This window comes from Microtus oregoni, unplaced genomic scaffold (genome assembly GCF_018167655.1).
Source record: "Microtus oregoni isolate MIOR12 unplaced genomic scaffold, Mior012 000012F_ref0000307, whole genome shotgun sequence".
In the NCBI taxonomy this organism is placed as follows: Eukaryota; Metazoa; Chordata; class Mammalia; order Rodentia; family Cricetidae; genus Microtus; species Microtus oregoni.
In genome coordinates this window covers 19,978,165-20,001,527 of record NW_024543071.1, presented here as the reverse complement: position 1 = coordinate 20,001,527, position 23,363 = coordinate 19,978,165, and the positions used below count along the sequence as shown (strand labels likewise).

Here is a 23,363-nt window from a genome sequence, read left to right as displayed (position 1 = left end):
TACTGGTTTAACCAGTCTGCAATAGGCACTCATCTTGGGCCTCCTGACTAGCTGTCCCTAGGACAGTTAATTGCTGCCCCATAGAAGGGCCACCAAAGTGGAGATTCAGGCGGAGCTCTCACGGCATTCTATAGATGGTGGCTCCCCATGCCAACTCCCACCCACACAGCCAGAGAAGTGGGTGCAGCCCAGTGCCAGCCCAGCGTCCCCAGCTCACCCTCTTTGCAGTCATGCCCGTTCTCGTGTAGCCGGTACCCGTTCCCGCACCTGCACAGGTAGCTCCCGAACGTGTTGACACACTCCTGCTGGCAGCCGCCATTGTCCTTGACACACTCGTCCTTGTCTGCTGAGATCAATTGGCTCTCCTGAGAAGAGCTGACAGCTTGCCGCTGCCCCCTGTGGCTCAGAATCTGCTTCCTCCAGGGAGCCTCCCTGGTCATATTCCCTTACAGGGGTGACAGTCAAAGAGTGGGCATCTTTGTTTGGGGTACTTGGGCATTCATTGGTCTCTTTGGGGTTCTCTGTGCTCCTAAAACACTTTCATGCATGGGACCTAGGTTCTCTGTCCTGCTTCCCACCCAAGCCAAGGTGTCCCTGAAGGACAGGCTCACATGGACAGCAACAGCAGCAATAATGAAAACAACCAACATTTGCTGAACATTTACCACTGAATGGATCCTTGGCACTTCCTATATACTATTGTGATCTAAGTTAATTCCTACTCAAGCTTACAAGGGCATATCTGTACACCCCCTCCCCGTTTACATGCAAAGAAGCAGTCCAAGGCCGATCATAGGCCCCATCATTCAGCAAGAAGCTTATTATGATCTGGAGGTCTGGACACATGCTGTTCCCTGTGTGGGGAGAGGTAAGCGTGTGGGCCAGGAGCCACATGGTGGGTGCTGCCCACTTCCCTTCATCAGGACAGTGCTTGAGGCTGTGCCTCAGTTGTCCCGGGCCTCCTCAGGTTGTTGGAGGGGAAAATGAATGGGAATTGGGAAAGCCTTCGGGAGAATGCCTTGCCCCTAGGAAGTGTTGGTTATTATAATTACGTGTGACCCTTACTGTTGGCTCTTATCCTGGGGTTCCTGAGGCTCTGGCTGGTGGGGACCTCTCCATGGCCACCGTCTTCCTATAGTAAATGGGGGTCTCCCTCCACTCCACCCCATCCCCGCTTCTACCCCATGCTATTCATGCCTCAGGGATTATTGGTGCTGGCCTTCCCTCTGTACTCTCTTGCTGTCATAGCTGTGGTGTTCTAGAACAGCTCACATTGTAACTTCACCCTTGGATTCACGGGGACAACCAAAACCCCATCCAGAGCTCTTAGAGTGCAAACCGACAGCCACAGCCCAGTACAGTACACTCCCCTCCCTCTCCCTTCCTCAGTACTCCTGCCAACACTCATGAGTTCTCGCCCCCCAAGACCTAGCTCCTCTGTTTCTGGGTTCCGTGTGTAAGCATGGAACTGTACCCCTCATTCAGCCACGGCATACCCTCCCATGAGGAGAATACTGGCCCTCTCAGCTCCAGCCTCCCTGGCCTGGTTTGATCATGTAGCATTTTAGGCCTCCCTGCTCAGAACCCTCAGAGACTCTTCATCCTATCTCACTGGGTCCCACTCTTCATCCAGCATTCATGGCTCATTATGACCAAGCCTGCCTGACGTGGCCCACCTGTGGCTTCTCAGATGGCCATGGCTCCTGCCAGTCCAGTCTTATCAGTCTTTGTGAACACTGAGACCCTCAAATCCAAGCCCGTGACACCCCCTCTTTTCTAGACCTTAGTCACTTTCTTTCTATTCGTACCATCTTCCCTCAGCCCTTCAGATCTGGCCCAGATCACAAACATCAGGCAGAGAGCCTGTGCTCGCGGCCTCAGGCTCCCTCTCCTCCAAGAATCAGCCCTTGTCAGCCTGCCCTACACCAGGACTTACTGGGTTGTTGTCTTTTTGGCCCCTCCAGCCAGGGCAAGCTTATGCAATGCTGGATGCCATCCAGGCAACCTCTGAGCTCAGGTCTATGCTGTGCTCATAACACAAAACAGAACTTGCTCAGTGAACCTCCCCCAAAAGTCAAAGTCAGAACTCTGAGTACCTCTAAAGCCAGCAAATAATGGGCCTGCTTCAATGCTAAGCACAAGAGAACAATCCAAACAGTTTCACACTCCAGTGTGATGTGACCAGCAGGACCCCACTACATGCTTTGTGGGGGCCTTGAATTCTGATTTGTGATTCATAGATTTTAAGGAGAATAATTTTTTGTTGTTGCTTTAAGCCACACTTGGCATGTGGCAACTTGTTGGGGTGTCCCTAGGAGATGAACTGGGCCACCAGCATAAAAGCTACTATCACAATGGAGGGTGAAGAAGTTAGAGAAGGCAGAGAGGAGGCTGCAGGAACTGAGTGTCCGGGAGCCTTCGGGCCTCTGCAGGCCCGCCCCACCTGCCTGAGAAGAAGTGGGCCCTGAAGCCTCGCTTGGAGACCGTGTTGTCGGACTTGAACTCCACACGCATGTTGTTGCTCTGTGAGGTGATGACCTCCGGCGTCTCGGAGCCACAGAACTTGCCATGAAGCTTGGCGTCAGGGGACAGGCCACTGCGCACCTCTACGAAGTCATACTTACAGATCTGTGGGGGAAACATGGGCCAGGGCAGCATGCTGTCCCTCAGTTACTTCATATATGTGTGTCATCCCTCCCTCTGTACCACTGCCACCACAGTTGTGATGTCCCAGAACGCTTGGTTGTAGCCTCCCCCTTGTATTTCAGGGGGACAACTAAGACTCCATCTGGAGGTATCAGAGAGCAACCTGACAGCCAGTTCAGTACAGTCCTCCCTCCCACTCCTTCCTTCCTAAATCCTCCTGCTGACATTCATGGGCCCTCACCAGAGTCTCCACTCCAGAACTACGCCCTTCCCTGTGGGCACATGGGCTCCATCAGTCCTGGAGAGGAGTCTTGTGCATTGTCTCTATGTTGGTGAGTGCCAGAGGGTGACAGGGCCTCCGGCTTTCCAGCAGGGGCTCTGTGAGGCACAGCTGCCTGGCAGCAGACTATAAGATCCTTACTGGCTTATATTCATTTATATCTTGGGCTACCACAAGGCATGGGCTTCAGCACTTAGGAGATGGCAAAGGAGGGAGCAGGGGGTGGGGCGGGGGGAAATGTCTTCAAACCATGGCCACAGTCCAAGTCCATCATAGCTTCATGTGGGCAAACTGATGTCCAGAAGGGGAAAGACATTTGTCAGATGTCACTTGGCTCAGCAATGGTGGAGCTGGGGCTAGAATCTACGTTACCTCAATTAGCACAGAATTTTCTTTGAAAATAGCCTAAATGCTGAATGTCTGGTCAGTTACTTTCAATCCCTATTTTTTGTTTGTTTGTTTGTTTGGTTGGTTGGTTGGTTGGTTGATTTTCTGCAAAATACCCATTTTGAGGAGGTTATCCATGCTTGGCACCAGAGCCTTCCACACATTGGGGTTTCCTGTTTGGTTGGTTTTGTTTGATTTTTAAAGATTTGTTCTGTTTTTAGTTTTGTGTGTGTGTGTGTGTGTGTGTGTGTGTGTGTGTGTGTATTTGTGCATGTAAGCACAGGTGGCCATGGAAGTCAGGAGAGTTTCATGCAGTTGCAAGCCACCCAACAAGGAGCTGGGAATGGCACTTGGGTCCTCTGTAAGTGCAGGGCTCACTCCTAACTGTCAAGCCATCTCTTGAGCTTCCCGCACTGCGATTATAGATGTGGAAGTCTCTCTTGGTTCCCTAAAGGGTGATGGAGCTGGTAAGAGCTAGGTTGCTGCTGTTGTTAAAGCGACAGCCTCGAGTGGGCTGTGACAGAGGTACATGGAGAAGCACGGGTAGTCCCAAGGGCTCCTCTTATTCCCAGGTACAGGCACAGGGTGTCTCTGTCACCACTCTGGCTGTGGGGTACTGCTGAGGCCTCTTCTGACTTGATCATCCATAGCTACTTCTAAGAGATAGGGACAGGCTGTTCATAGTATCCTTGTCTGCTGCTGGCCCTCAGGGTCTGTACTCCCCTTAGCTGGACACTAGTCCCCAGATCCACACCTAAGAGTTTGGACCTGCCCCAACTGCTGTACCCGCAGCTCCTGCCTCCTTCATTCTTGATCCCATTTCCCAAGACAGTGAAAAGGACATAGAGCTAAAGAGATTCAGTGAAACACCAATCCTTCTCCATGACCCCCAACTGTGCCTAGTCTACACCCCAGGTCTCCACCAGAAGCAGCAGTTTTGCCCAGGCCACCCAGATGCCCGAGAAGCCCATCCTAGTTCTGAATCCCTTCTCAACATGGCCACCACCCCACGGGTTACAGGGCAGAAACGTACGTCATTGCCTTCCAGCTCAAAGGCTTCAAACTGCAGGGAGATGCGGTACTGCGTGGGAGCCACCACCTGCCAGACACAGTTCTTGTTTGTGGGGTACTCCTTCGGCCACCCGGGGCTGGTGATGGTGCCGTTCAGCTTGGTGATGAATCCACCACAGGCCACTGCACGGAGGAAAACAGATCCATCTGTGTTGGGTTCCAAGTGACTGCGATTTCCCCCAGAAGACCTGCTGCCCCTTAATAATCAGGAGACAGATAATCTGAACGGATGCAGATTCTTTTTCTCTACATGAATGGTTTTCACTGAGGCTTTGGAGGAACAAGCTGGGGACACAGCTACTGCTTTTAAAGTAATGATGGAACACTTGACCTGTTGTACAGCAGCACGGTGGGGGTTTCCACAGGTCTCAGACCAAAGGAGAGTTAGAGATATCTGTATCCAGCTATTCACAGTGCCTAGCTTGTGTGAGCAAGTGAATTCATATAGGTGGGTAGGTGGGCTGAGCCCGGACCACATGGGAAAGAGGCAGGTGAGGGGCTGTCAACTGAGTTCTGATAGAACACTCATAACTTCTTGTGATTTTGCCATGACAACCACGTGAATTGTACACACTCGCAGTGGGCAACAGCCTCTGTCTCGTGGTTTCAAGGATGGCTGGAACATTTGTGACTGTCCCTGTTTGTTTCTGCCTCAGAAAGATAAGCGGCTCTCCTGGACCGCTAGTTCATAGTCAGCCACCTGCCCATCGCTGTCTCCACTTCTCCTAAAACCTGTCTCCGATCTTTGGAATTTCAGCTTGACAGGTCCAGCACCACCAACCTTCACATGCCTTCTTGTCAGCAGCCAGCTCGTAGCCAGGGTCACAGGCACATGTGTAACTGCCGAGCGTGTTCACACAGCGTTGCTCACACCCACCATGGTCTGGCCAGGAACACTCATCCACCTCTGTGGGGAGGGAAAGTAACAGGGCTGATTGACACCAAGACACATGGCACATATCCTCCCCTCCATTTCCTAGGGTTCCATGTACATGACTATGACAAGAGCTACCCCCAGTGGGCACCTCTTAAAATCCCGTGTCTACACTAGACAGTCATACGCAGCAGCTACAGTCAAAGATGGGATCCTGATCAAGGAAATGGGGGCATCTAGTTGTGAGAACCCCAGCGTTTCGCTCAGTGGTGATTTTACAGAGTAACTCTGAGTATTAGGTGAGTCAACAAAGACTCAAGTGAGCTGACGATTGGGCACCTAGAGATGATATAGGGAGGGAGGCGAAGTTGTCCGTGGCCATTAATAAATGTAGTACTATGCATGCTGAAAGAGTATTCAAGTATTTTCTCATGTGTTAAATTGTACAAAGCACTTTCTTAAACATCTGCCAAAATTTTTGCAAATATGAAAATATATAGGATAATACATAGCAATAGAAGAGCCTGGGCTTTCAGATGATCTGGGTCGGATTGGATCCAATCACATGGACTTGGATGATGTTTGTTTAGTTTCTCTGAACTTCCCTCTTGTTTGAAAATGACAAGAATGGCCTTGGCTTTTGTGGTGGTCAAAAATTATGCCCACGAAGGACTGGTACATAGTCAGTGTGCAGGTGGTCACTTCAAAGCTCTGAGGCAGTTTCTGCTAGTCCAGAAGATAGAAAGGTAACAATAGGGACAGTAGAAGGAGAAAGAGGCATGGGCCCATCCACGCCAGGCAGAAGTACAGCGGGCAGGAGGAGTGAGGTGGGATTCCCCTCTGTATGCTGTGAATATCACTGGTTAATAAAGGAACTGCTTTGACTTATAGCAGAGCTATAGGGGAACAGAGCTAGGTGGGGAAAACTAAATGGAATGCTGGGAGAAAGGAGGTAGAGTGAAGGAGAAGCCATGTAGGTCTTCCAGAGTCGGATGCTGGAACTTTAGCCGGTAAGCCACAGCCATGTGGTGATATATAGATTAATAGAAATGGGTTAAATTAATATGTAAGAGTTAGCCAATAAGATGCTAGAGCTAATGGGCCAAGTAGTGATTTAAATAATACAGTTTCTGTGTGATTATTTCGGAGCTAAGCTAGTGGCCTCCTCCAACAGAAAAGAGGCAAAGGGCAAGAGCAGGAGAAGGGAAATGTTGTGGAATATTAGTTGAAAATGTATTATATTTGTTGTGCTGTGTTCATTTAACTATGTGAAGCTGTGTTACTTTGCCTGTCTAAAGCACCTGGTAGTTTAATAAAGAGCTGAACAGCCAATAGTTATGCAGGAGAGAGAAATAGGAGGGTCTGCCCGGCAGAGAGAATAAATAGAAGGCAAAAAAGAGAAGAGGGAGGAGCAAGAAAGGGAAGAGGAGGAGAGAGGACACCAGAGGCCAGCCACCCAGCTACCCAGAAAGCCATGGAGTAAGAAATAAGAAAGAAATATAGACTAGAGAAAGATAAAAGCCCAGGGGCAAAAGGTAGGCGAGATCATTTTAGTTAAGAAACACTGGCTAGAAACAAGCCGAGCTAATATGGCAGCCCTGCCCCCCAAAAAGAGCAAAGAGTTTTAAAAACTGGGGGAGGGGCTTGAAAGTCAAAAGACGAGCCAGTGAAGGAGGAACGTGTGGTCAGGAGCAGGGCAGGAGGTTCGAGAAACTGACCAGAAGGCAGAAGAAACTTAGAGAACATCCCATGAGAAAAGACAAAGATAAATAAAAACTCGAGGGGAGGGGAGGGGAGGGGAGAGGAGGGCAGGGGAGGGGAGGCTCTGACGCCAGGGGATGTGGTGGTTGTGGGCACAGAGGCAAGAAAGGGGATCACTATTCTTAGCATAGCTGTTGCTAGGTGGAGGGAGAGACGCTGGTGGGATGGACTTAAAGCAAAGAAAGCACCTCATGCAGAGACAAAAGGGTAATATGTAAGCCAGGGAGATTGAGAAAGACGGCGAGAGCAGTGGGCTGTGTTGTGGCCGGCAGCACTGTGCCAGCATGGGTAACTGGCAAGCAAGGGGGCACAATCCTTGCCAGGGTCTGGCTGGCTCTACATGGCCTCCGCAGTGCCGCAAGGTATCACCTGCGCCAAACCCACTGGCTCATGCTCACTCCACACGGTGCATGCCTTCAGAGGAGATCTGAGAGCGTGCGGGTAGATTGGCTGGAACCAGAGCTCAGCCGATTATGCCTGGAGTTCTGGCTTCTTTCCATCCCCTAGGTACGTAAGAAAAGAAGGAGCCATTCTGTGGCTCGATAATGAGACCCAGACCAGATGTTCAAATCAATTCAGAGAGAGGTAAGGAAAGGGAAGTTCGAGCACACCCCAGGACTTTGAAGAAATACCTAGAAGAAAGCCTCCACCACAACCCTACATCCCGTATGGTCCCTCTGCACTGGAATGCCAGTGTGTAGGGATTCAAGTGGATTTCACACTCCTTGTGTAGGGCTGTGGGACCAGCCAAGCCCTGAATGCCACCATCCTCTCTTAGGGTAAGCAGACGTGTAAGGCTCTGCCTGCTGCCTAGCCAATTGGCTCTGAGGAGCTGCCATCTGGCACCAGGAGATCAGTGCTGAGGCCAGCTGGCATCCTGGCCAGTGTTATGGGCCAGCTGGGCCCCGGGTAAAGGCTATTGCCAACTGGCATCAAGGCACAAGGTTCTCTGGCTCACCCCAGCTCTGCCACAGGCTGAGCTGGAACCAGAGCTCCAGTTCCTCCCCCTGGCAAAGACACAAGAGTCAGTGTGCTCCGGAGCATCCTACTGCGGCCTCACTGGTCAAAGGAAGTTGGGCACTAAAATTTTCACTTTTGTCTCTTGATTTTCCCTGCATGTCCTGAAGGGAAGAACAATAACCCTGCATCTCACTGGGGACCCAACAGCTTGCAAAGCGTCTCTCCAAGGCATCATTTCATTGGAACTTTACAACTCAACAGATTTTCTTCTCTCTGTACTACAAGGGGAAACTGAGGCCTCGGTAAGGATATGAGGCTGCCTTATGTCTGGAAGTCAGCTCTTCTCACAGCCAGCCCTTTATGGAGAACCTAGGAAATGCATCTAAGAAGAGGCAGGGGCAGGTACAGTGGTTCACATCTGCCATCTGAGCACACACACGGAAGCTGAGGCAGAGGAATGACCATGTATCGAGTGAGCTACAGGCCAGCCTGGATTTCAATATAATGCCCTCTCTCCCGAACTAAAATAGCAAAACAAAAAAGGAGGCCCAAGGAAGCTGGGGCTGGAGAGAAGGGATTGGGGTTTTTGCCTGCCACAGCCAGGAAACATAAAAGAGGAAGTAACGTGGGACACAGCCCCCCTGAAGTGGGTATGGGTGGATGGACACCAAGTAGTACCATAAGGAGGGAGCCATGAAGAAGGAAATCCAGGGACCCTCTATCTTTCCCAAGGGCTGCTGGCATGCTCCTGGTACCCAGTCATAGTAGACCATACCTAGAAAATACTCCTATGTCCTTCGTCAGGGTGGCATGCATCCTGATTGTCCCCTCAGAGGAAACATGGAAGCTCTTTCGTGTGCCGGGTCTGCCTTTGTGATCTGGGTCTGGGTCCATCAAGGAAATGTGTTCCCTTGCTCTCCTCCTACCCCCTCCCTTGGGGACAAGCACAGAGGATGGGATCCAATCCTTCAGGAGTGGAAGACATGGGTTGTCTTTCTGGCCCACACCAAGGAGTGCCAGGCAAGCTTGTAGAAGGTCTAGGATCTGAAGTCAGACAGATTTCACTAAGTCTGTTTGACCTGGGGAAATCACTAGGTTTTGGAGGCTGTGTTCAGTAGGTAAAGTGTTTGCTAGGTAAGTGTGAGGACCTGAGTTCAAATCCCCAACACCCATATAAGCATCAGGTGTGCATGGCAGCCTGCCGTAATTCCACCAGGTCCGTGGAGCAAGCCGCCTAGTGAGGCTAGCCAACATGAGAGACCCTGCTTCAAAGAATAAGGCAGAAATTGATCTGAAGGACTCCTGACATCTGATGTCAGCCTCAGGCCTCACATGCACCCACCCACACATACATACATACATACATGTATCTATAGGCACGTCACCATGCTACCACACACACAAATACACACACACACCCTTCAAGATCACTAGCTCTCATTTCCCCGAATAGAAATCTCCTTGCAGGAGTCAAGTGGAGGCCTCTCCTCACAGGTATGAACCCCACAGGGCCCTACTAGCAGTTCTGAGCGAGCAACCTCCTCCCTGCCGAAGCCTTAGCAGGATTTGGGATTCTTACTCTCAGAGAACGACATTTCTGCCTGTGAATGAACACAGAAGCAAACTGCTAAGCCATACCCTTGAAGAAATTGGCTGCAAAGCCTGCTTTATTGATGGAACCATCGGACACAAACTTCACCCACAGTCGGTTGGCACTGGATTTGACAGCCTCTGGCTTCTCATAGCCACAGAAGTGGCCAATCAGGGCGCTCTCCTCTGTGGGACCATCGCGGATTTCCAGATAGTCATACGCACAGCTGTCGTGCCTTTCAATCTAAACAGAAAGACAGAGGCCACGTGGATGACACTGGCTGGCCCGGCATCAATATCATTTTTAATGCAGAATCAAATCCTAACCATCACTCTCAAGTCTAACGAAGCAGCTGTCCCTGTTGCCACCGTCAGGGTGGATCAAACTGGAGAGGGTGTAAGAGAAGCAAGGAGATGGGCTTGCAATGGGCTTTTAGCCTCCTATTCTTAACCAAAAGTGGACATGTGTCTCTTTCTAGATGTGAGAGAGAGAGAGTGTGTGTGTGTGTGTGTGTGTGTGTGACAGAGAGAATGCGTGAGTGTGTGTGCATGCGTGTGTGCGTGAGTGAGTGTGTGTATGTGTGTGCGCGCATGCATGCGCATGTGTGTAGGCCACAGGTACCAGAAGCCTCCTACTCTGTTTTTGAGACAGGGTTTCCCAGCAGCCTGCGGCACACGAGCTAGGCAAGCCCCAGGGTTATGCCTGCATTCTGGATAACAAGGGAACATCATGCTTGGCTCTTTAAAATGGGCATTTGGGATCCAACTCAGGGCCCCACACCTGCAAGACAAGAAAACACTTCACTGACTGAGCTATCTTCCCAGACCTGACCCCCAATCCTGTGTCTTTGTTTATTTGTTTTGGTTGAGACAAAGCCTCACTATGTAGTCCAGCCATCCCTAGAATTCACTTTCCTCCTGCCTCAGCCTCCTGAGTGCTGCTGTTTCAGCATCTCTGAGGAGGGACAAGAAGCCATATTTATCGAGTAGAGCACGGAGCAGGCATTAGCTCACGCTCTCTCAGGAAGACATCCCAGCAGGGCTCACCTCAAAGGACTGGAAGGTAAGTCCCACATGGAAGCCGTCCGCCACTGTGATCCTCCACACACATTCCTTGGAAGGTCTGTAGTCATCAGGGTAGTTGGGAGACTGGATTTGGCCGGCATCTTTGGTAATGTCTCCCCCACACATGGCTTTAGAAAGAACAGATGAAAAAGAGTCAGTCTTTTTCACGTCTCATAAATACAGGTGAGTGGCTACCTATTGCCACTAGGTGGCTCCAAGAGCCAGCGTTTTCATCTGGGTCTAACAAAGCCAGCTTTCATGGCAGGAGAGTTGAAACTCTGGACAGCCATGTAGCACCCTCTGTGTATATCAGAATCATGTCGGGAGGGCGCATTCCAACCGTAGGAGCCTGACCACGTCCTTAGAGTCTCACGCAGGTGGGCCTGGAGAAGGAGGTGCTGCAGAGAACGCATGGGCTTGCACACACTTATGTGCACGTGGACACACATGCAGATATGTGCACTATTCCTTTTATGAAATAAAATTTTGGTTTCTCCAGATTTTCAATGATTCAAGGCAAAGGGGAATTTGCCACTCTTTAGCTCCATTCCTTTGTGAGATGGGAAAGTTAAAACCCACAGAAGCAGCCCTCGGGGTGATCTTACAGCTTTTTTCATTCATGAAAAGGGACCTACCTCCGGGTAGTATCAGATTCTCTTTTCAAGAATGAAACAAGAACCCAGAGAGGTAAGGTCCCCTCTGCTTGGGCTTCCATGGGTGTACAGAGGCTACTGCCACCTCTACAGGACCCTGTACCCTGCACCTTCCACACTCCAGCTGGTCTGAGAAGAGAGCTCAGTGGGCCTGTGACAGAGTTAAGCTCAGCACATCTGGCCTTTGCCTGTCCAGTGTGACAGAGGCAGTGTGTAGTCCTCAGCTCAGACCCTGTGATGAGAGCCTGACCCTCTGGCAAGTTGCCTGGTACACCTGGGAAGGAACCAGGTTGATAGAATGAAGGACTCTTGTCGGTGGCCATCGGCCCACCTGCTCCAGCAAGAACAAACCTTCATATACCGCGAAGAAGCCCTTGCCCAGGATACTGCTGCTGCTACGGAATTCCACCCACAGCCGGCTGTCGGAGGAGACGAGGGGCTCGGGTACCTTATCACCGCAAAACCTCCCTGGAAAGGGAAAGGACAGTCAGGACACCGTGGACACGGAGCTTACCTTACCACAACCTGAAGGAAAGACAGGAAGTGAGCAACGGCCCTTGAAGTGATAGCTGATTCTGCAGTACACTGAGGGGCACAGCTGTGCACCCATGAAGGACAAGTCTGGATTCCAGGCAGCCAGAGTATAGGGAAATGACAGATACGTTTCCCTGCCTCAGGGCCCTGTGTGTGTCCTGTGGCGGCTCTCAGGGGTCGGGGGGCTGAGCTACTGTTGCCATATCTTTCTGATGACACCCACATCCTTTCCTTTGGGGCCCTGGACATTCTTCTGCCCTTGCCTTGGAAACGGTGCCAAAGACCAAGAAACAAAATACGAGAAGCCAAAGCTTCTTAGCATTGACTTGCTCAGGACCAGGTGGAACACGGAAGCGGTGGGGTCGAAGAAAAGTGGGTTTCCCAGTCTGCTGGCTCGGAGACACCCAGAGAGTGAACCTGGGATGAAGAACTTCAGAGGGACACCATGGAGCCACATGAGGACTGACTCCTTGTCCCCTCCCCCAAGCTAATTGATGGCCAGAATAGGATGATAAAGACCACAAGGAGACGTAAGGATCCAGGAGAACAGAAAATGGGGTCCCCGGTCCCTTGACATAGCCCAGCAGGGCACCATGACCCAAGAGCCCTTGTTCTTCCTAGGTCCAGTAAGAAATTGTATATGTGCCTTGTCTAGACCTTTGCCCCGATACAGCCATGCAAAGTTCTCCACATCAGTCCTAATGCGACACAGCATTGTGACTACAGGTTGCTGAGAGGGTGTGGGGACCACTTTCCCGCAGTTCACAGGCCTTGGGGAGCCATATGGTGTCTCCCAGGCTTGGAGGAAGGCGTGGACTTCAGCATCCCTGAGCTGCCTCAACTTGGGGCAAAAGAGGAACTACATCTCAAGCCCAAAGTTTCACTGTGTAGCCCAGGCTGGCACTGAAGTCACTAAGTAGCCCAGGCTAGCCTCAAACTTAATGGATCCTCCTGACTCAGCCTTTCAAGTGCTGGAATTGCATGTGTCATCGTGAACAGTTCTCATTTTTTTTTTAAAGTAGGCACTTTAACCCTTAGCATCATGTAAAGTCCTAGACAAGGCCCTAGACACTGCAATTGTGCTTTATTCACCTGAGAAAAGTGGAAAAGCCCAAGGCTGGGGAAGAATTAGTACCACAAATGGTCAGTTCTGGTTTACACTCTTTGAGGAGAAACAGTGCAGAGGCTGCCAGTAAACTCTGTGCCCTCTTGGTTCCGGCTGCCACCAGCCATTTGGGTTTGGTGGTCTTCATATTCAATGCAATAAAAATTTTGCCAAGACTTTGGCAAGGAAAAACCCATTAGAAGGGCTGGGGAAATGGCTCAGTTGGTGAAGTGCTTGCTGTGAGAGACTGAGGATTTGAACTTGAGCCCTAGAAGCCACATAAGGCAGTCAGGCATGGTGGTACGTGCTTGTAATTCTAACACTGGGGAGGAGGAGTCTCCTTGGCTAGCTAGCCTAAAGGTGGGTGGGATCTGAAGAATGGCACCTGGTGTAGTCTGACCTACATATGCTTACATGCTCCTGAATACGTGTTCACCCATACACACACAAACATGCATATGTGCACGCACACACACACACACACACACACACACACACACACAGAAATAACATACTAAAGGCCGATCAGCTTTGGGTAAGGGCATCTGGTATGGCCAATTATTGTGATGTGTTTTGGGGAGACAACAGGTAAATGTGAGGGAGGGCCACCCTTCATCAGGAAGAACGCTGAGCGGTCGGACCTGGCAGCCCTAAGCAGGGCGCCTTCATCTAGCCCAAGTTCAAACATAAGTTTCTCCTTTAGACCCCCAGCTGCCACAGCCTCTGAGGACCAACTGTCTACAAAGGAGATTCCTCTGCCACACCTGCTGCAGGATGTCCTGCCCCTGCGTGTTGCTCCACCTCAGGGAATCTTCCAAAATCTCTGCAATTCTTAGCTGACGTCTCAGCCTTTCCCTTGCCATCCCAGGAGCTGTAATGGAAACCCTCCCCCACACCCCCGCCCCCCCGCCATTGACCATGCCTGCGCAGGACCCAGTCTGAAGCTCTTGACAGGGTCTCTCATTTCATCCCCACTTGTGATGGTTTGAACCTTAAATGTGACCCAAAAGCTCTTGGGTTGAAGGTTTGGGCCCGAGTGAGCAGATGTGGGGCTTTGGGACGGTTACTGCATCATGGGGTCTCTGACCTTATCAATGGACTAATCGTTGATAGAGTCATAGATTAAGGGTTATTTAGAGGTGGGAGGAACTAGATTAGTGTGGGTATGCTCTCAATGAATGACTTCTCCTTGTCCCCACACCCCCACCCATTGCCATGAAGTGAGCGGTTTTTCCTGCCAGGTGTGTCTGGCCTTGTCACCAAATTAAAAGCACTTGGGCCTGGCGGTGGTGGCACACGCCTTTAATCCCAGCACTCAGGAGGCAGAGGCAGGCGGATCTCTGTCAGTTCGAGGCCAGCCTGGGCTACAAGAGCTAGTTCCAGGAGAAACTCTGTCTCGAAAATCTAAAATAAATAAATAAATAAATAAAAGCGCTCGGGTCACATGACTATGGACTGAACTGTGAGCCCGATAAACCTTTTCTCTTTCCAGCTGATTTCCCCCAGCTCTTTTGTCACAGCAAGAGAAACCTGATACCCTGCTCTTCTCTGCATTAGGTATTGCTATTGTACCCATTTCACAGATGAGCAAGGTGAGGATGAGAGCATTTGCCTCAAAGCTGGAGGCGGAAGCAAGGTTTGAAGTTTGGCAGTTTGAGATCCAGTTTTCATTGTCACAACCTCCTTCATTATCCTCACCATCAAAAGGAACCTGGGTGTAATTCTGAACTGTGTGCAATTTCGGATAAGACACCAAACGTGTTTCCTGGGAATGGAAGGGCCATGTTCATGTCCCGGCTCAGAATAGAACAGGCTCAAATGAAGATCAAGACCTCAGAGCACAGGGCACGTCTGTTCCAGTGCCAAGCTTGGCTGTTGGCCTCACACCCTCATTTCTGTTCATTTGGGAAACTGCCCTTGCCCAGGAGGCCTCAGTAGCGGGGCCATGCGACTTCGATGCATCGGCCTGGCCTTTCCGAACTCCCTTCCCGGTTTCCAGGAAATGGGGTAAGGGGCTTTTGTGTGTGTTATGGTGACACCGAATGCCGAGGCAGTTCTGCGGACAGAAGTACAATGCTTGAAGAGATTTCTCTAATGGCAACAGGGGAGGGGCATCCACATTGTGGGACAGTGTTTAAGATTACCAACTAGCTCCTCTGTGGGCATCACCCCTGAACTCCCACCCTCTGTTAAAGATAAGTGACCCCTGGAATGGAAAACCCATCTGTGACCTTTAACCAGCTGTGAAAAATTCTCATCTACTTAATTTTCTTTTGATACTAGTAAGAGAGAAACTGGTCGCACACAGCCTCCCTCCAAAGAGGCTGGGTAGGCTGTCGAGATATTGGCATGGAGAAGTGTCAGTTCCTAGCCTGAAATCTGGTTCCTGGGTTTAGAGGCATTTAATAAGGATATCAAGAAGAGGAAATGCAGATGAGGACGCTCCAAGTGGGCTCTGTGGGGAGTCATAAAGGCTCCATTCATAAAAAGTCATGCACGCATTATGCCTGGATTTTCACACACTGCCCTGGGAAAGAATGTGATGCAGAGCAAGATGCGTACTTCACAATCCGCCCTAATCCGCTCTCCCTCCTGCCAAAGGGGCATTGACCTGCCTCCTCCCAGCAGATTTCATGGCACTGACCCCTCCCAGGGACCAGCTTAGCCAGCACAATGCACTTGTTCCAAACACAAAAATTCTCTAACAACTGCATTTGGAAACATCAGAGCAGACCAAATAGTTGGCAAAGAAGGGCGCCTGCAGACGAAGAAAGATGGCTCTAGGCACTCGGCCATGCCTTAGCTGCAACGCTGTGTGTGAGAGAGCACACACACACGTGTGCGCACACATACACACGCACGCGCACACACACACACACACACACACACACGGGGGGGGCGCGGGGGGGGGGGAGAGAGAGAGAGGAGCCTCCCAAGGAAAATCAACCTAAGCCATCACCAATAAACCGACAAACTGCGCAAGTCCTCTCCTAGTACTAAGAGTGCAGCAGTGACACCAGGATCCCCCCTGGGGAAATTCCCACTTGCCATTCAACCAAAGGGGATACCTGGAAACCAGCTCGTGTCCACTCTCTGGAACGTGCCTTGGCCCTTCCTGGGGAACTTTGGCTCTTTCCTCCCATGGCTTTAGTCTAACCCATTCCTGGGGATGTGGAGCTGCCAACCTCGGCAAGCAAAACTCCAGGAAGCCTGGTTAACTTTGACTCCCAGACAATCAACACATGGTACATTTCATCTGACAACTTGGCAGGGAAGAACTGCAAACATTTAGCAGTCACCTGTCCCCAGACCAGGATATTGGACTTGTGGCCTTATTCCAGTCACTAGCTGGCCCTGAGGCCTTAGGCTCTCAGTGCATGTCAGGCTCTGGGCTTGGCCACACAATGTGGGTTTCAGTGACTTGAAGGTATCTTTCAGGCTGAGGGGTCTCTGGTCCTTGTACTCATGGAGCTTTCATAAAGCGTTGTTGTAAACGATCCAAACAGTAAAGAAATGTACAAGACCCAACATGAAGCTGCCAACCACGTCTTCCTTTCTTGGAGGTAACCTCTCCATCCCTTAGTGAGCATCCTTTCTGTGTGTTTGGTACTAGAGAGGAGTGCATGTGAGGCCAAAAGGATCATTCTCTGCACCTATGTGTGTGGGTTCTGGCTAAGCCACTTTCCGGGAGTCTTATCCAGAGAGTTTCCAGGAAGTGGTGGCAATGAGCAGACAGGTTTAGAAACTGCTGCTCCCAAGAATCCAGTCTCACTGGGGGGGGGGGGGGGGGGACTCAGGAGATGCATAGGCGTGCGCAGGAGCACTTGCACACATGTGTGGATGTGAACACAATTGCATATGTGCCCAGGTGCATGTGGGGGCAGAGGTCAACGTCAGGTATCCTCCTCACTCTCTCTCCACCTTGTTTGTTGAGACGGGGTCTCTTGCTGAATCCGGACCTCACTGAGTCCCCTGAACTGGCTGGGGAGTGAGTCCCAGTGATCCACCTATTTCCCCTACTACCCCCAAGTCCTGGAGTCACAGATGCATGCTACATTGCCTGGCTATTTATGTGAGGGATCCAAACTCAGGTCCTTATGCTTGTGCGAAAAGCATTTACTCACTGAGTCATCTCCCTGCCCTGCGCCATGTCGTTTGAGCACATCTGACCAACGCTGTTTGCAACCTATTTCTCTGACGGCTACTTCCATGCTGTTTATTTTAGGCAGGAAACAGAACCCAGTACAGGCAGGCTCTGCCCTGTCTTGGGCAGTATACTCACTTGTCCATGCCTACATTCCTATGCATACTTTTGGGGTCACTTGGTTTGTGTGTCTGGACTATTAGCTACATGATGTGATGTGGGATTCCCCTCCATATGCTATGAATACCATTGGTTAATAAAGAAACTGGCTTGGCCTGATAGAGTAGAACAGAGCTAGGTGGGGAAAACTAAAGAGAATGCTGGGAGAAGGAAGGCAGAGTCAGGGGAGAAGCCATGGAGCCACTGCCGCAGACAGACATGCCAGAACCTTGCCGGTAGGCCATGAGCCTCGTGATAAAATATAAAATATAAAAATGGGTTAAATTAAGATGTAAAAGCTAGCCAATAAGAAGTTAGAGCAAATAGGCCAAGCAGTGATTTTATTAACTCAATTTCTGTGTGGTTATTTCGGGAGTCTGAGCAGCCAGGAAACGAACAAATAAACAAGTGGCCTCCTTACAACAATGATGGATTTCTCCTAATGATGACCCTGCCCTGGCTCCTCTGTGGAAGACACAAATCCCCACCTGTTTGTACCCTGTAGAATTTAAACTCACCCTTCCACTAGCTACAGGTGTTTGTGTGCTAGTCCCATTGACAGTCAACGCTGACGTTTCTCATGCAGAAGGCTACACGTTTCCTAGAGACTGTCACTGCCTGGTGTGACTGTCCCATCCTGGTCCCCCAGGATATAACACAGCATCAGGGCTTTCCTTCTCATCACCATCTGCAGCCAGCCACCCTGGTGATGACTCTTCCCAGGTGCATCACTTGCAGTAAATGTGGCTTTTCTGCACAGATGAAGGACTGCCGGGACCAAGTCATCATCCAAACCTTAGACTTGACTAGGCCAGGAGGCCATCGTACAGACCATTCTAGCAACCAGGATACCCTACTCTTATCTGTAACTCTTTCATCTGACTCTTTGTTGGTCTGTTTCTCTCCACAGCTCCCTTATAGCTGGCTTCCTCAGGCCAGTGAGTCCCAGCGTGGGATCCCAAGACCCAAGACCACTGGTCCTCCAGGAAGCAGTAATCCTCCCTGATCATCAAGAGAGAAGCTATTTTGGGAAAACTTTCTCTTTTTAGTGTTTTCCCGGGACCTTTTGCTGAAAGGTCTGTGCTACCTTTGGTGGATGGATCCATACTTTTGTTTACACCACAGAAGTAATACCTGTCCATCAGAAAACCTGGGAAAGATAAGTAAGCCAAGAACAGAATAGAAACATTAAAAATCCTCTTCCGTCCTGAAATAACTACTATGAGTCATTTACATCTCTGACTTTGTTGAGATTTATATTGTAAATCATGAAATGATTTCTTGCAGCTGGATTCAGCTCCCACAATGGTTTAAAGAGCTTAGTTTTGAACAATTGGGGGCAACACAGTTGGACTCCATGTTTTATCATATCGATCCCATTCTGTTCACCTCTGCCTGTTACAACAGCTTACTTTGCAATCCCTGCCTTATACACATCTGCATGTTTGAAATAATTCTATTTACTCCGTTCTGTAACACGCTCTCTGCAGGGTACAGGGTGCCAGAAAATCTCTCTGTATCAGTACACACTCGCTTCCAACTTTATTGTTAATGGATGGGAATTTTCTGTTGAAAAGATGGCTCACAATTTAGTCCGCTAACCCCTACTGTTGAACATTTAAATTGCCTTTGATTCTGCCCGCTTCAGTGAACCTCCCTGCAGCTAGGGCTTTGCACACTTCCTTAATTAGTTCCCTAGGAGAAATTCCAAGAAGTGGAATTGCTGGGTCACAGGGTGCTGACAGTTTTTAAAAGCCTTTAACATGTGTGGCCAAATGGAGCGTTCGGAGTTTTACAATGACAAGAGCACTTGAGAGCTTCCTGTGCCGGCTGTCACAATGGAACCTTCCAGATAGTAAGAGCATCCCAGAGAACAGCCCATCTCTCCTCTCTTAAGGCTGTCTGAAGTCCACTCACCCAACAGGGGGGCCTTTCTCCAGTAACCATCCCGGACCTCCACGTAATCGTACCAGCACAGACGGCTCTTAAACAGATCCATGGATGTGAAATTTAGGATGATCTGCAAAGAATTACCATAAAGTAGGTTTGAACAACAAAGCCCGAAGAGTTCTGAAGGATGCATCTTACATACCCATGTTCTCATGTTACCCCTTAGCATACAGAGCCCTCAGACCGCAGTAGGAGCATCTTCTCAAAACACACACACACAGGAAACCTCCTGACATCAAATAATAAACCTTAGGCAGGATGGGGAGTAAACAGAAGGAGATGGGTCCTTTATTCTGTCTGGGGAGTCACTTGGAGCTTTTGAAGTTGCTAGGTGGTTTACAGAAAGAAAGATGCATTAAAAGATGGGCCAGGGCAAGTTGAGACTAGGGATTTTGAAGGAAGTAAGGGGTCAAGGAGGTTCAGAGATACGAAAAGATCTTGTAACATCATCAATCATTCGGAGGGTCTGGGGTTAGCTCAAGCGCATGTGAGCACAGCTATGATCAACATCCCCTCAGCCATGGCCTCTTCTGAAGTGTTGTGTTCTCCAAAAGCCTTCCTGAAATTAGTTCATCCATCCATCCGTCCATCAATCCACCATCCATCCATCCATCCATCCATCTACCCACCCGCCCATCCACCATCCATCCATCCACCCATCCACCCATCTATCCATCCATCCACCCATCCATCCCATTATTCTTAGTGATTGACCACATATTGCGTGTTTCTGTGCTGTTCTTCCATGTCCCTTCCTAATGGATACTATTGCACCGAGTCCCAGACTACCCACAACTACAGCCTCTAGGTCAGTCTTCCATGCCTTATATCTCAGGTTTATCAGACCGCTCCCAACCCACGCTTAGAAAATCCCTAAAGAAATCCCTATGCTCCTATCTCCTACGTTAGGCTCTGCTCATTTTCCAGACTCTGTGAGGCAAGCCTCTGTCCTTTCTCAATGCTCTAGAAGTTACAGAACCCGCCAGGCCCAGGTAAGTGCCCACTCTTTAAGCCCTTGCTCAGAGGGGAAGCCCCTGACATTGATCTGCAGGAGTCCCTGCCCCCATTCGCTTTCCCACTCAGAGGTGTCTCTAGTCAAACAGACTTGGGCTCACATCTCAGCTCTGCCCCTCACCAACTCTAGAATCTTGAGAAAGTAGTTGACTTCCTGGAGCTTTTCCTTATCCAGAGAACAATTTGCACACCTGCAGGCTGTGGAGGAGTCTGTGAGAGAAACTACACACAGAGGGACTAGTACTGCGTCAGGCATACAGCAGGTACTCCATAGACTAGTGCTGCGTCAGGCATACAGCAGGTACTCCATAAATGTGTGTTTAAAAGTCAGACTACAGTGAGTATGCCCTCAGGATATTCAGCTGACACCCCACCGCCCCCACAGGCTTTTTTTCCATCCTGGTCATCACTGAGAGTGCCCACCCCTTTCCTGGGCCAGTTTCCACAAAGTCAGATTCTTCCCTGGAACCCAGTGGCCCCCTAGGAAGAGAAGAGTGAGTATCAGATAATAAAAGACGGGGTGCATGAGTGTCATGGGTGCGTCTATCAGACTCCTAGGGACTGAGGAACACAGGCTGAGTCATACTTTAAGATCGGGGTGTCCCTGTGTTTTTCTCAGGTCTGCATCAGGCTGGTGATCAGCTGATGGGGTTCAGGAATGCTTATAAGCCGGTCCCAGAGAATTCTTTAGTTTTTGCTCTTTTACGATTACGGTGAGGAAATGTTAGTGAAACTTCCTTGGAAACACATTCACGGTTTAACTCAGAGGGATAATTATTCAGGCTAATTATTTTAAGGATGTTAGTGAACCATACAGAGCATCGGGGAAGAGGTGATGAGCTAAAGGTGTTACGGGAACCCATCAAGTCTGCTAATTACCAATTATCAGCAGTTCTGAGTGAAGCAGCGATGGGAATAAGTGCAGAATTCCAACGATGTATATTCTGTGTCCCCAGTGAGCAGTCATCATTGAGACTTAGTGAAGGATACACGCTTCAAACATATCACATAGGCCTGCTGTGCAGCAAGTCAACAACATGGGGATTATCGGGCCTTTCTCCTCCTCTTCCAGCCTGTTAGCACCTCTAGCAGGCAGGGTCATATCCGCGCAAAAGATCTACGTCTTGGGTTCGAGATGACAACCACACTGTGTTTGTGTGTGTGATGGTGCATGCCTGTAAGTGTGTGAGGGCATACATCTGTGCATACGCATGCAGAGGATCTCTCACCGAGCCAGAAGCTCGCCATTTTGGCTATGCAAGTTTGCTAGCCTGCTCTCAGGATCTGACTGTCTCTGCCCCAGTTCTGGGGTTCAGCAAGCATAGCATGCCTCTCTTTTTTGGGGGTGCTAGAGTCTTGCACTCAGGTCCTCAAGTTTGCACAGAGAGCTATCTTACTCACTGTGCACTCTGCCAAGCCCAGGCTTTGCCTTAATACTTAATTGTGAGAATGCATGTGCAATTGTACATGTGTGTGCGCTGTGTCTCCTTTGTGTAACATGGTGATAGTCCAGGCTCTTAGTCTCTCAAGGATGTGGGTTCACTGCCCAACTCTCCATCAAGTTTCAGCAAGTTCGATTTTCTATTGTATGATAAGTGGGGTATCAGCATCTAGCTCGTTGGGTTGATGCGCAGTTGTGATTAGATGTCCTACATGGCTTACTCAAGAAAGAATCCGGACTGTAGAATGCTTTCAGTGTACTCTAGCCAAGGCTCTCTGGTTACCACACCACACTTAAAGTTATAAATTAGAAATGTCTGTAGACTGGCGTGGACACCTGAAAAATAGCCACCCTATCCCATCACCTCCAGCTACCCAGGTTTCACTCCACCCACATACGCCCACATATCCATTCTGCAAACACTCCCTGAGATGCTGGGAATGATGTGGACCATCTCTGTCCTCGGTGTGCTTAAGGGCTATCAATAGGACAATACCTCCTTAGTCATGATACTGAAACATGCTGTGACGTGTGTGATTCTAGAGGGATCTGAAGACACAGACCCAAGGGAAGAGGACTTATCTGGTCTGGGACAATTTGAAGGATATGTGGATTTGTAGAACATACAAGAAAAAGATAAAGACTGGAGAGATGGCTCAGTGGTTAGGAGTGTACTGCTCTAGCAGAGAACCCTAGTCCAGTTCCCACCACACATGCCAGATGCCTGATAACTGCCTGTAACTCCAGGTCCAGAGCACAGGATCCAGGAGTTCTGGATCAGCTCCAGCTCTCTCTGGACTGGACACCTGTACACACACACACACACACACCCTTCAATGCACATATACACAGAATTAAAAATAAAATAAATCTTTCAAGAAAAGATAAGCTTTAGAGTCCAAAACCCAGTTCTGCGTTTTACTATGAGATCGGGCAATTTCCCTCCAGATTTCTTGTCCACCTAATGGACATAATGGTACCCAGTGGTGGAGCAGAACATACATCCACCTTGCATCAAGGAGAAGATGCCCCGGCCCCGAGCTCAGCTCCAGAGGACCATGGAATCTTCAGGGACAATGGAACTTGTGAATACAGGATTTGCTAAGGCCACAACATCTTCTTCTGGGGAACCAGGGCCTTGGTATTCCCTGAGCCCACTTATAGGCCATGCCATGGCTTCCTTTCTGGATCTGAGACCAGACACATATCTGGACAGTCCAGCCTACCAGAGGCCAGCCACAGAGCAACTGCTTGCCAGGCCAGAGTGAATGGTACTCAGGATTGTGGCTTGGGACGTCAACACAGGCAGAGGCTGGAGAAGCGAAGCCAACTGTGCTGGCCACGTTGCCACCTACCAAAGCACAGCTCCAAGGTTTCAAGAAGTTTTGTATTGGAAACTTGCCCTCTAGAGTAGTGTAATAGTGTGTTAGTCCAGAACAAGGCAGATTGTGCTTTGTCTGACCGGTAGCTTGATCCACGCCGTATGTGGACATTTAATGCATGCCAGGTGTCCATTTGTGTGGGTAAGGCTGGCTGAGAGGTCAGCAAACAATAAGTGGGGCACGAGGCCCTGGCACTCGGTGGGCACTCAAAGCAGCTGCTTGACTACCAATACAAAGGCTGAGTCTTCCTATCCCACACTATTCCTGATGGGAGTCCAGCCCACCTTTTAAAAACGGTGTTCACTGTTCACATCTGTGGGGTGCAGTGTTATAGCCGGTGTGTGCTC

General features: G+C 49.8%; 1 protein-coding gene across 1 annotated transcript in view; it reads right to left on the bottom strand.

Moving 5' to 3' along the window:
- The window catches only part of Tll2 (tolloid like 2), a 120,613-nt gene that overhangs the window by 7,919 nt on the left and 89,331 nt on the right, over window positions 1-23,363 (bottom strand). The window contains exons 10-17 of the mRNA XM_041661790.1: window positions 19,147-19,249; window positions 11,639-11,755; window positions 10,617-10,762; window positions 9,618-9,813; window positions 5,166-5,291; window positions 4,347-4,507; window positions 2,448-2,628; window positions 218-343 (exon numbers count right to left, since the gene is read on the bottom strand). Coding sequence (XP_041517724.1) covers window positions 218-343; window positions 2,448-2,628; window positions 4,347-4,507; window positions 5,166-5,291; window positions 9,618-9,813; window positions 10,617-10,762; window positions 11,639-11,755; window positions 19,147-19,249 — 1,156 coding nt within the window. The remainder of the gene's footprint in view (window positions 1-217; window positions 344-2,447; window positions 2,629-4,346; window positions 4,508-5,165; window positions 5,292-9,617; window positions 9,814-10,616; window positions 10,763-11,638; window positions 11,756-19,146; window positions 19,250-23,363) is intronic.